The sequence below is a fragment of the Mauremys mutica genome, chromosome 8 (assembly GCF_020497125.1).
Source record: "Mauremys mutica isolate MM-2020 ecotype Southern chromosome 8, ASM2049712v1, whole genome shotgun sequence".
Taxonomy (NCBI): domain Eukaryota; kingdom Metazoa; phylum Chordata; order Testudines; family Geoemydidae; genus Mauremys; species Mauremys mutica.
The window spans coordinates 66,039,467-66,051,941 of record NC_059079.1 but is presented as its reverse complement, the minus strand read 5'-3'; the positions used below and the strand labels follow the sequence as shown (position 1 = coordinate 66,051,941).

The following is a 12,475-nucleotide window of genomic DNA, read 5'->3' as shown; positions in this document are numbered from 1 at the left end:
TAATTTGCAGAAGCTCAGAATGAAAAATTGTAGGCACAATTTTAGAAACTGAGTTTGAAAAGTTGGACCTTCAGCTTTTAAACTAAAAGATTTCTTTAACTATGATGGATTTTTAAAATGTATATTCCATTGCTAGCAGCGGTTTATACTCCAGATTTATATCCAGAGGCCATAGGATTAGTTTTGAACTGTCCCTTTTTAGGTACATCAAGCTGTTGTAAAACTTGTCTGCTTGTTGAAGCTCAAGCAAAGTAGATAAATCATACAGTGCCAAAACCTGAAGTGCTGATTACATGCAATTCCCATTGTTTTCTATGGGAGTTATGGCGATTAGCATCGCTCAAGATCAGGTCCAAGCACTGCAAGCAACTACTTAGGACTTGTGCTTCTGGAGCCTTACACAGCAGACTCAGGACTCAGAGGCCAGTCTGATCTCCCGATCCGTCAATATGACCAGATGTGAGAGCAACTTTCTGCTTGTTCTTTCCACCCCTTCACACCCTCTCCAGCAGTTTCACCTCAGAAGTAAGGCCAGCCCTTAATAAAAGCATAGTGTGGCTTTCAGAATAGCTTTAAGTGCAATATTCCCATGCACTGTCTGATGCTGATTATGAAACCCTTTCTTGTCCTCTAACACAGTGTGCTAGTTAATGGTGGGAATTTCCTGACATTTAAGAGACATTTTTAAGGTTGGTACCAGGAGAGCTCAAATGAGAGCTGTAAATTTCAGTTCACAGACAAGTGCACACACTCTGTTTACTGTGCTTGTTCTGCTTTGTGTACAAATAGGGTAATGAAATTTACACCAATCCTGCTGTCTGAAGGCAGGCTCCCGTGAATTTTGGTACCCTACTAGTTTGCAGAAATAAATCAGGAAGAGAAACACACGAACATGTGATAACAAGTAAATCAGCACTCTGGCTTTGTTTTGATTGGGTTGCCCTCCGGAGGAACTAGGATTTTTATTTGGGTTGGAGATGTGTTTGATTTTTCAGATTCAGTACAAAACTATAAAATACATCCTTTTCCAGATATGTGATGCAGGGGGATGCTATTTGTATGATCCTCTACTGAATGCACTTCCTTTAAAATAACGTTGCCAGATTGTGCCTCTAATAATGAAAGCTATCCATATAACAGAATCCACCTGTTAATAGATTAAAATCAATAGTTATGAAACTGTCTCTATATATGACCAGTGGCATTTGCGATGTACTGATTGCAGCAGTATCTAGGTGGAAGGGATAAACAGGCCTATGTGACAATACTGTAAAATTTTGAGAGCACACTGCACAAATGGTAAAGGTAAGGTTTGTCATTACAGAATCACCTTAAGGATATTCTGGCATCTGTAGTATCCAGGAGGAAAGCCTATCGCCTGAGAGATGGTCATTTCAAATACGCCTTTGGAAGCAATGTTAACCCACAACCTTACCTGAAGAACAGTGTTGTTGCCTATAATAATCTAATTGAATGGTAAGCGAGCTGTCATGGAACTACCTTGTTCTAAACATAGTCAGTGAGTAGTTGGTGTAGGAGACGGAGCATAATGATCCATTTTTTAAACCCCCTGGAGAAACCTTGGTGGTAATATTTAATATGGGGGGGGGGGAGGGATAGCTCGGTGGTTTGACCATTGGCCTGCTAAACCCAGGGTTGTGAGTTCAGTCCTTGAGGGGGCCATTTGGGGATTGGTCCTGCTTTGAGCAGGGGGTTGGACTAGATGATCTACTGAGGTCCCTTCCAACCCTAATAATAATCTATAATCTATGAAAATATTCAGAAACTTCAGATGTGCCAGAGGACTATCCCTACTGGGCAGAGGGGAAGGACTTGGGGTATAGCATAAAGTGCCCTGGCAAGAAGTCTGTGCCCCTTACCACCTTCCTCATCTGCTAGGAAGATCCTGGAATTCCTTCTTGGGTGTTCTCTCTAGATCCAGTCTGAGGACTCATTTTTTCATATAAGCCTCTGGTTAGTAGGCGAGTGTTTTGATTTGAAGCACACAGACTCTTACTCACCATCTTCCAACTATTTCTGGCTGCTGGAAGGGAGAAACAGCTTTCACCTGGGCATCTGTATAAAACCTTAAGATGAGATGAGATGCCCCCAATGGTCTTCTGACTTGTGAAGAATAGCGAAGGGGTTGGGCCACTATTTCCCTTCCCTGCTCTCCTGGCTCTACCACTTCCCAAGCCTCTCTTTGGTTCCTACTCCCATGTGGATAACTCCAGTGTCTACCTTTGTTGCTTTTCCCAGACAGCCACAGTGTGGAATTGACAAAGATGCTGGCTCGTGGCTACTGTGCAGAACTCTTTTGGTCAGCAGTAAAATTGTCAGCAATGATGTTGATTTCAGTCTCCTGCTGCAGCCTCTTGGGAAGGCTATGAGCAGCAGTAATCTTGCATCTGTCTGCAGACTCAGGAAGACTGTACAATTCATATATGGAAGGTTATCTTAGCATAAGGAGTGGTTTTTTGTTTGTTTTGTTTTGCATGAAAGAGTAAATTCTGCAGAAGATGATGCTTCTCCCACTATCCCACTCCCTCTCCTCAGGGAAAATTTCCTGCTCCCTACTGGCAAATAGATTTTTCAAGCCCTGATAATGCTGTACACATCTGAAGTACCTTTCATCTAGGGATCTCAAAGCCCTTTCTGTATGTTAACTGCCAAGGGAAGGGAGGAAAGCCCATTACTGGAGACATTTAAATTGGATTGGATAATGTATTGAATTGTATTTTTGGACTAATTATACACTGGTCCCAGGGTACAGGCTTGATGATCTATAACTAAAGCTATGTTTTAGTCACAGGTATTTTTAGTAAAAGTCATGGTCAGGTCATGGGCAATAAACAAAAATTCAGAGCACATGATCTGTCCATGAGTTGTACTATATACCCCTAACTAAAACTTGGGCCTGGGACCCCCGCTGGTTCTGGGGGGGGGCGAGGCGGGCAGCACGCAGCCCAGGACCCCCGCCAGTGCTGGGTGGGGGAGGGTTGGCGTGGTTGGCAGGCTCCCTACCCAGCTCTGCATATTCCTGCAGCTCCTAGGGTGAGGGAAGGCCGGTGGGCTTCCTGCACTGCCTCGAGCTCAGACTCCACAGCTCCCATTGGCGGGGAACCACAGCGAATGGGAGTTGCGGGTGTGGCACCTGTGAGCGTGGGTAGTGCACGGAGCCCCCAGCGCCTCCAGCTAGGAGCTGCAGAGACATGCCGGTGCTGGAATGTGTTTATATATTCAGTGTGTTTTAGCAATGTTAGCAGTACCTGTGCCAAGTCCATGTACCGGACACTGAACTTACAGGCATTTACTTCTGTACATTGCCTGACTTTGGTTCACAACCTCTGGCTCAGGCCTCAGGTCTTGCATCAGGCCTAATGCTCTAGGCTCTCTCTACTACAGTAAATAGAGCATGCAGCTTGTGATGACAGAGAGAGTGGAATTGCCAGAGGTGCAAACCGTGGATGGTAACCCACAGAATCCCCAATCAGTTTGTGCTACCCTCCTGAAGGGAGGGGTGGGGGTTCCAATCTTATCTCCCTCATCACTGTGCTATCTGAGCACCTTCCAGAAGTGCACAAAGTAACATAACTAGCATCTGTCAGATATGGGACTCCCTTTTTTTCCTCCTCCAAGGGAAAATTATGTTAAGGTCTTTTAAATAATTTATATTTGTTCTCTCTCTGCTGTGCTCTGTGTGCTTTTCGCTGAAAGCAAGGTCAGAAAATTGCACCCACACTTGGAGCAGAAGCTGGTGAGAGTCAATTTAGTTCTTAGATTCTGTAAAAATTTGTTCTGCAGTCTCAGGCTGCCCCCCGGTAAAGCTCAGTCTCAGCAGAGCAAAACACAACCCTCGTGGTGGACAGCGCCAGTGTGCCTTGGGAGCAGGGGCAGTTCCAGGGGTGGGTGAGCCGGGCAGTTGTCTGGGGCACTGAACTGCTGTGCCACTCTGTTTTGTTTTGCTCCTCTTCTGATCGGTTGGCTGTTTGGTTTGGTTTTGTTCTGCTGGGAGCAGGACGGAGTCCATCACTTGTGCATGCAAGTGATGGGTTTTGCATATGTAAATTCCTTCAACTTCAGGGTGGTAGGGGGCCAAAAATAGGACTAGGACTGCTCCGGCTTGGGAGCAGAGAGGTCAGCCACAGCCACAGTCCCAGAGCTTCAGGCGAACTTTTAGGTTTTACCTTCAGCACCTTGCAGATAAAGACTGTTTGTTCCTGCCTTGTCTCTTCCAGACACATGGGCCAGAGTGGGCTCCTTTATGTTTTCAGTCCTGAGATATCAAGGTCTTTTTAATAACTAATCTCCAGAACACATCTTGTCTCTTGTAATCTCTGAAATCCAAACAGCAGTGCACTATCTGGCGTGTTGTTTATGCTTAGGAGTAAGCATGCTGTCTTTGGCTGCTGGGGAGCAGTGGGATTTTGCCATTTGAAGAGTTGCAACTGATACATAGTTTAACCAATACGTATTTGTTTTTAGTTTGTGCAACTCTTTACCTAGTGTAGACACAGCCTTGGGATCTGTTCTGGCTGGAGATTAGTCATGTAAGAATGCCAGCAGCCTGTCTGCAATTAAGTGACCAAGTTAAAAGTAACGTAAACCAGTTTAAGTGCGGCCACACAGCTTTGCGCCATTTTAACTCAGTCCCTTTTAAAAGCTGATTTTTAGTGAAACCAGTGCAACGTTGGTATCTAGACAAGGCCTGAGCCAGCTCTGAGTGAAGAATAAAGTTCAGGAGCCAAGCTACTGCCCTGATATTTCCCAAGGTGGGTGCTTTTTTATTGACTGGAATGTCTTTAATGTCCCTCTCTTTACAGTCCTCCTACCTGCGTGGCACCTTCTGCAGGTCAGAATCTAGCCTCCTACCCCGCTCCTGATGATGCTGAGCAGCAGGCGGCTCTCCTCTTAGCATGTTCTGGGAATACTTTACCAGCAACTCTCCCTCCCGTGAACATGTATGACCTTTTTGAGGCATTACAGGTAACCATTCACGTTCCATTGCGGCATGGCTTGGTGAGATGCTTTCCTAAGCAGAGACTGCTAGTCAGAGCTGATTGTGTCTGCTCTGTATTATGTACTTGGAGACTGACCCGATTTCACACCCTCCCCACTGCCTGTTCATTTAAACAGGCTGTTTCCTTGTTTTCTTCTTAAATCTGTGGCTATACATGGAGCTGCCCAGCGTATTAGGCAGGAACTCTGGATTGGCCCTGCCAGCTGTGTAAATGTTGCCTCATAGATGCAAGCACGTTATGCATTAGATCATAGGTTCTCACCTTGGGATTATGCACTATGGGGTTACAGGTGGTCACGGCCCCCCTCCCTGCATTCGATTGATGGAGATTCTGGCAGAAATACAGCACACTGAGTTGCCAGATAAATCTGTGTTCCATGCAGGAATTTATTACCAGCTGGGCTGCCCGAGCTGTCCCTCCCTGGGTTTGCATGGCTTGGGGCTGGTAAGACCAAGCATTCTCAGCAGGAGGACTCTTGACTCTGGAATTAGCTTCCTGAATATGACCCTTATGAGCATGGTGCAAGCACTATCTATTTCCCTATGCTTACCCTGAGTGGGTGCAGGTGGTCTCCTCTGGGTGTAGGTAAATATTGGCAAGTTAGAAACAAAGCAACAAGCCTAACCTTTTTGTTGCCCCTGAGAACCTGCTCATCAGCTTATTATATAGTTATAATAAATGCACTAGATGCATCTTATTTTAGAAATGTGGGGGAGTGAGTGTGATAGCGTCTGGCTATCAATGTTTTCTAACGTGTAACCCCTGCCCCCCCCTCCCCCCCCAGGTGCACAGAGAAGTTGTTCCAGCACACACTGTCTACGCTCTAAACATTGAGAGAATCATCATGAAACTTTGGCATCCAAACCACGAGGAGCTGCAGCAAGACAAAATCCATCGCCAGCGCTTGGCAGCCAAGGAAGGGCTGCTGCTGTGCTAAAGTGAGGATGGCCGGCGTCGAGGCAGGCTGTCATTTTGTGAACTCGGCAGCGGGGTCTCCTCAGCTTTGCCGTTATGAAAACTGTCGAATCTTGCATCATTGTGTCAGCATTTCAAGGCAGAAATGTGTAATATGTGTAACCTTTTCCTATGGAAATGTGACCCAAGGGTAGTACATCTTGTTTGCTACCGTGAAGCTGTAGAGTCAACCCAACTCTGGGTTACTCTGACTGCTTGGGGCTGCACTGCTCCAACTGCATTTGAGAAGGAGTGGAAGTTAGACTTTGTGTCCTGTGTAGGGAAAAATGTGAGTGGCAGGGGGAGAAGGAACTGTTTAGTTTTAAGGAAGACTGATCCACATTTTTGTTTAGTGGGTGTGATAGATCTGTGCTGGCAAACAGCCTACTGCTATAGAGGACCTGACAGAGTGCATGACTATTTGTCACGCTCGCCAGTGACTGTCCGGGTTGCAGCCTGAACCACTGTGCTTAAAATCCAGGTGAAGAAACATGCCTGTGGCAAAGTACTTTTCCTTTGGTGTAACTAGGACTTCCCTGTGAAGGGGAGAAGCCTGCTCCCCACTGCCAGAATGGTTGTCATACGGTCTCCCTCTCTGCGCCCAGTCAGTGTCACCAGGGAGAACCAGATCCTGCCATTGTCCAGTGGTGGGGGAGGCACAGACCACAGACAGAGTTGGAAGGAGTATGGAATGTTGCACTTGTCAAAGGGGCAGATCCAAAGCCCAGGGAGGTGAATGGGCTTTGGGGCAGGCCCAAAGTGCAGGTGCCTTGCTGTGGCAGGTATTTGTATTGGAAAAAGCTGTGCTCTGAGAGTGCCTGTGGTGTAATCACACTAGTATATAGCTTACCAAGGTATGTGCAGAGCATGTATGAAGTTGGAGAAGCAGTGTCTCTTAGTACCCAGGCCTTGATCCAGCTCTCTATGAGCTCAGTGCGAGTCTTTCCCTTGATTTCATTGGGAGCTGGATTGGACTTCTGGGGAGTCGAGACACCCAAGTGAAGATGGGTGTAGTGCCCACGTGGACCCTCCATTTATACCCTGGCAACCTCCACTTCTGGATCTGGACTATGAGACTGACGCACAAATGAAAGGGCCTGTGATTTCTGTGCTGAGAGGGGAAAGCTGTTTGAAACACACTGAAGTATAGAGCCAGTCTTTCAAACTGATGGCTAGACTGGACTGTGTTTGGGGCTGTAGCCCAGTATACCCAAATCAGTGCTGTTTTACCTATTCAGAAAACTGGACTATGACAGCTTCCTGTAATGCAGTGCTAGGAGGGGAGGCTGAGGGGATGGCTACACTGGAACTGGAAGGTGTCATTTCCAGCTCGAGGAAACATCCGTGTACCAGTGCACTAAAAATAGAAGTCACACCGCCCCAAGTATGTACCTAGCATTTCAGGTGGGATTGTAGTCAGGGTGGCTAGCCATTCATGCGGTGGCGGCTACACTTCTGTGTCTAGCGTGCTAACTCAGTCAGAGCTAGCGCAGGTATGTCTGTTCTAACTGGAAACTACACCTCCAGCTCCCCTGTAGACGTACATTAAAGGGCTCCCTGTACCCACTCCTTTTCCCCTCCTCAGAACACAATTGTACTGGGGCAGCTATAATTTGTTTCACTAGAGTACTCAAAACACAGAGCCAGTCTCCTCTCCTCTGGCTGCCTTCCCTATAATTGGTGAGGGGCTCAGATCCCTCCCACACAATCACTGACCTATCAGTTTGCCTATGCTTCCAGGGAATCCCCTTAAGAAACAATAGGTTATGGTTCTGGAGGATCACTAATGTAGCAAGATGGCTCCTCATTGGTTGGTACTTCCTGTTTTTTCTGAAGCTTCCCGGGGGAAGGGAGGTGTGGAAGTGTACCATGTACAATGGTGTGAGGGGTAGTAAGGTGGAGACTGCAGTTTGTATCCAATGGCTCAGGATGAGAAGGACCCTAGTGAGTTATGAAGCCAATTCCAAGAGATGGTCGTGGATGAAGAAGCAGCATGAGGGACCTGGTAAAGCACTTGGTCGCTGGTAGCAAGGACCCTGCAGTAGCAACTCCACAGCCTCCTAAAGCCCAGCAGTGTCTGAGCATATGTGGAATCTGGGAGAGGACACAGATTTCCCCTCCCCCCCCCCCCTTTCCCAGCACCCTTTTTTTCTTCAGGCATATGTAGCAGAATGAGCCTTAAACCCCACCAGTTTGAAATCCACTAGTTTTAGAAGGCAATTCTTATAACCAAGACTGAACTATAATACTTACAATATATACTAGTGAGATCAGCAGGGCACCCGATATACTACTGGCTTTGGGGTGGGGGTAGGGGATTTCCCAGCTAGTCATAATGCTTTGATATGGAATGAAAACATTAAGTGTGTTTGCTAGAAATTTAAATAAGCAGCCTCTAAAGCATCATACATTTTAAAATAAAATGCCTTAGTGCTGAAATATAATATGCGTTTGTGTGTGTTTGTATGAAGAGCATGCCATGTATATGCTGTGCAGAACCGTTTATTCTCCAGTGCTGTGTAATCTATTCAATGTAAAAGAAAAGGAGTTAAAGGAAACCTGCCTCACTGGGCTGGATTAAGGAAATGCATCCATTTTCCCCATCTGTAAAATGGGGGTGATGGTACTGACCTCCTTTTTGTAATAGAATTTTAAATCTACTGATGAAAAGCGCTATAGAACAACTACGTGGTATTATTTTATTACAGTACCTGTGGCACATCCCCATAGCCTCGCCTCCATACTGGCCCTCCCTCCCCCTGTGGCCCCTCCACTCCTTGGTTTGGTTGTGACAGGGGTCACCCACAAGGACATTCTCTTGGAAGGTGTTGGGGTGAGTAGCTAGTGCCACTAGTTGACAGTAGTCTATCATTTGGGTGGACTTGGCTGTCAGCACTGGCACACTCATTCCCCGTCAGCAATTGCCTGGCTAGTATCCAATAAATGGAACTGGTGACCGTGAGCAGTATAGTTTTTCCAAATTGGAAGTTATGTACTCGATGTGACCACCCTTGGAAGAAGAAAACTATCATGTCTGGGAACTGTTAGTGGTGACTTTTATTGTGACTTATGACAGTTGTCAAATTTGGGGTTATTTCTCTCATCAGCAACCCATAATAAAGGAATTTCCCAAATTTGGCTCAAAATGGCATTTGATTGGTGGAACCCAATGGTCTTTTGGCTACCTCTGAGGGAAGGCCCAAAAGTCAAATTTGTTTCTTTGCCCACCACTTCTTGTACTGAATGTCATTGTCACCTCTTCACACAGGACTCTAGCATATCAGAATGCTGCTGTAATAAATGCAAAGTCCTTTTCATAGATTCATCTGCATCATGGTGTGTTTAAAGGTTTTTTTTTTTAATAATTGGAGATATACCAATCTCCTAGAACTGGAAGGGACTTTGAAAGGTCATGGAGTCCAGCCCCCTGCCTTCACTAGCAGGACCAATTTTTGCCCCAACTCCCTAAGTGGCCCCCTCAAGGATTGAACTCACAACCCTGGGTTTAACAGGCCAATGCTCAAACAGAGCTATACCTTCCCCTCCTAATGCACAAGATATGAAGAGGAAAGTTTTAAGCATGAGGTTTAATTTATAAGTGGAGAGGGAAGTTAGAGCCTTGTGGGAGGAAAGTGGGGCCTGACACTGGAGAGCAGGTACTTTTGGGAGAAGATAGCTCCTGTGCCTTGGAGCTATTCTGAGGAACACCATTTTGCTCTCCACCATTTAGAAACAGCCACTTGCTGCCCATAGCACCATTTGGCTTCCTCCACTGTCTCCTGCCTACCTCCTGATATTCTGTGCTGTCCCAATCCCCATCCCCCAAGCAGTGAGACTCCATCCCAACCTATAGATTGCACAGCCAGCTTCTTCAGGGAGGTTGGGGAAAGAGGCTGTTTGTCCATAGTCTAGGCTGTTCTGGGGATGTGTGTTCACGTCCACACTGCCTGTCTCATTGCAGGAGCTGGGAAATGCCACATGTAACAGGTAACGCTAACTTTAAAAGAAGACTGTTGGCAATTTACTACAGAAAGGAAAATCCTAAATCAAATGGCAGCCAAAAGTGGGATTCAAGCTGCTGCTTCTAAATTTCTGTGCCCTGATCAACTGTCTCACTTCTACTAGATGGCAGAGACTGGCAAAGCTTCAAGGAGCTGCTTCTCCTTCCCATGGCTAACGGAGACTGGGAGCAGCCCACATGCCAGCAGGGCCTACGGATGAAGATGCTGCTGCTTTCTTGACAGAATACCTAAATCTAGCACTTTGCAACCCCTTCCCTGAAGACAGGGAGGGAGAGCTGGTGCTCACAATGCCGTAACAGTCATCACATGACTATGCAGGCCTTTAGAGCACCTAGTCAAGATTCCCCAGCAAAGAAAGGAATACATGGGACTGAGATCTCATGTTAAAAAAAAAAAAAATTTCCCTTGGGTGTTTTTTTTGTTTTGTTTTTTTAAAGTATGAATCTTACTCATACCTTAACCTATCCACAGTAATGCTCAAAGAGAGCCAAAGCCCGGGCTGAGAGGAAGCCAGTTGTCCAGCAAAGCCAAATTTTTATCCGTTTTGATTTGAACTTCTACAAGGGGCCCATGATACGGGGGGAGGGTGAACTACGATTCAGCCATGCTGCTTAAAAGAAAAATGTCTCAACAAAATGATATTGAGCTCGATTCTCCTGGTTGTGAGGAGTCTTAACGCAAAGTCAAACCCACACCAGCTTTTTCACAGGGGCCACAAGTGGTGACGTTTGCCGCCTTTTTAAGCAAGTATGACACACTTAAGAGTCCTGCTAGTTCAAATCCCATGAATAATGCTGAAGAGAGCGAAGAATGATCATACTTAGCCCTAACAGCACTTTCCACAGTGTTATCCCCCTGCTACTGGTGGTGGAGAATGGGGCACAAAGAGGTTAAGTGACTTGTCCCAGGTCACACAGTGACTCAGTGGCGAAGGCTGGATAAAGGCCCCTCCAGGTTTAGTGGCTCTCATCTCAGTGCTAACTACACTATTCACTTCCCAAAAGCTTTGCTAAGGCTGCTCCTGAATAGCCAGAACTTGAACATTAGAAAGTAATGAAACCTTCAGGAAGGCTCTCCCTTTGTATCCCTAAGAAGAATGTTAGCATTACCAGAAGCCAAACCACAAACTTATGTAATGCAGGAAACACACACTTAAAGTAATGCCTCCCACACAACACACCTAGACACCCTTACGGAGATGTCTTGAAGAACAGGCAAAGAGAGAGTACTTCTGTGTCCCACACACTGATCCCTTGTGCAGCAGGATTCTGATTTGCACCGCTCCAAGTCCCTCCAGGCTGAATTTTTGTTGCTACTCCACAATTGAGCTTCCTGTCTAACTTGCTTTCAGTTTTGAAATTGAGTTTGCAATCAAAAAATCTAATAATGTGGCTAATTTTCTAATGGGTCCTTGTTTATCATTGCTCCAGGAATATCAACTCACACTGGGAGAGAAAAGGTGGGGGAGGTAATACCTTTTTATTGGATCAACTTTGGTGAGAGAGACATGGTTTTGAGCTCTCCAGAGCACTTCTTCAGACGTGGAGCTAGAAGGCTTGTCTCTTTCACCAACCAAAGTTGGCCTAAGAAGATAAAACCCCACCCACCTTGTGTCTCTCATATCCTGGCACCCACATGCCTATACCAACACTGTAAACAAATCACTCGGGTGGGGTGGGGGGAGGAGTTAACAACAGAGGTCAAAGAAGTAGATGTCATAACCTTCTCTAGATATTCTACTCTCTCACAATAGAGTATGCAACATTATACAAAGTATGAGCAGTCTTGCCTTTTGCCTACAGTCCTTAGTCACTTTTCATAGCAGAGGTCAGAGTCTTGTGGGATCAAGGCATGGTGGTTACCACAGAGAGTAGAATTAAGTTTCTCAGGGTATAACGAAGCATTACCATAACTGCATTGTGTAAGTCTGTAATTATTTTTTTGTAACACTAAATGATAAGGCAGATGAGACCATTCTGATCATTTAGTCTGATTTCTTGCATAACACAGGCCAGAGGATGTCACTTAGTAATTTCTGCCAAAAAGGGAATTATTCTGTCACACAGTACAGGAACCTGACAACTTCTGGTTGAGTGAGACATGTATCTTTTTAAAAGATATCCAATCTCGGTTTGAAAAACTCCAAGTAACAGTGCCTTTATATACCACATCCCATCAGAATATCTTCTAATGGCTAACTACCTTTGTGGTGAATGTTTTTAGTTTCAATTTGAATTTTTCTAACTTCAGCTTCCAGCCTTTGCCTGCTAGATTAAAAAGATGCCGAAAATCAGATATCTTGTTGTAGACCAGGGGTTGGGAACCTTTCAGAAATGGTGTGCCGAGTCTTCATTTATTCATTCTTATTTAAGGTTTCGCGTGCCAGTAATACATTTTAACGTTTTTTAGAAGGTCTCCCTCTGTAAGTCTATATATTATATAACTAAACTATTGTCATATGTAAAGTAAACAAGGTTT

General features: G+C 45.5%; 1 protein-coding gene across 2 annotated transcripts in view; it reads left to right on the top strand.

Annotated features, from left to right (window-relative positions):
- TADA1 (transcriptional adaptor 1) overlaps positions 1–8,417 on the top strand; it is a 29,835-nt gene extending 21,418 nt beyond the window's left edge. For both annotated transcript variants that reach the window (XM_045028048.1, XM_045028047.1), the window contains exons 6-8: positions 1,325–1,476; positions 4,824–4,986; positions 5,806–8,417. In XM_045028048.1, coding sequence (XP_044883983.1) covers positions 1,325–1,476; positions 4,824–4,986; positions 5,806–5,958 — 468 coding nt within the window. In that variant the 3' untranslated portion in view covers positions 5,959–8,417. The remainder of the gene's footprint in view (positions 1–1,324; positions 1,477–4,823; positions 4,987–5,805) is intronic.
- The last annotated feature ends 4,058 nt before the right edge of the window (positions 8,418–12,475 follow it).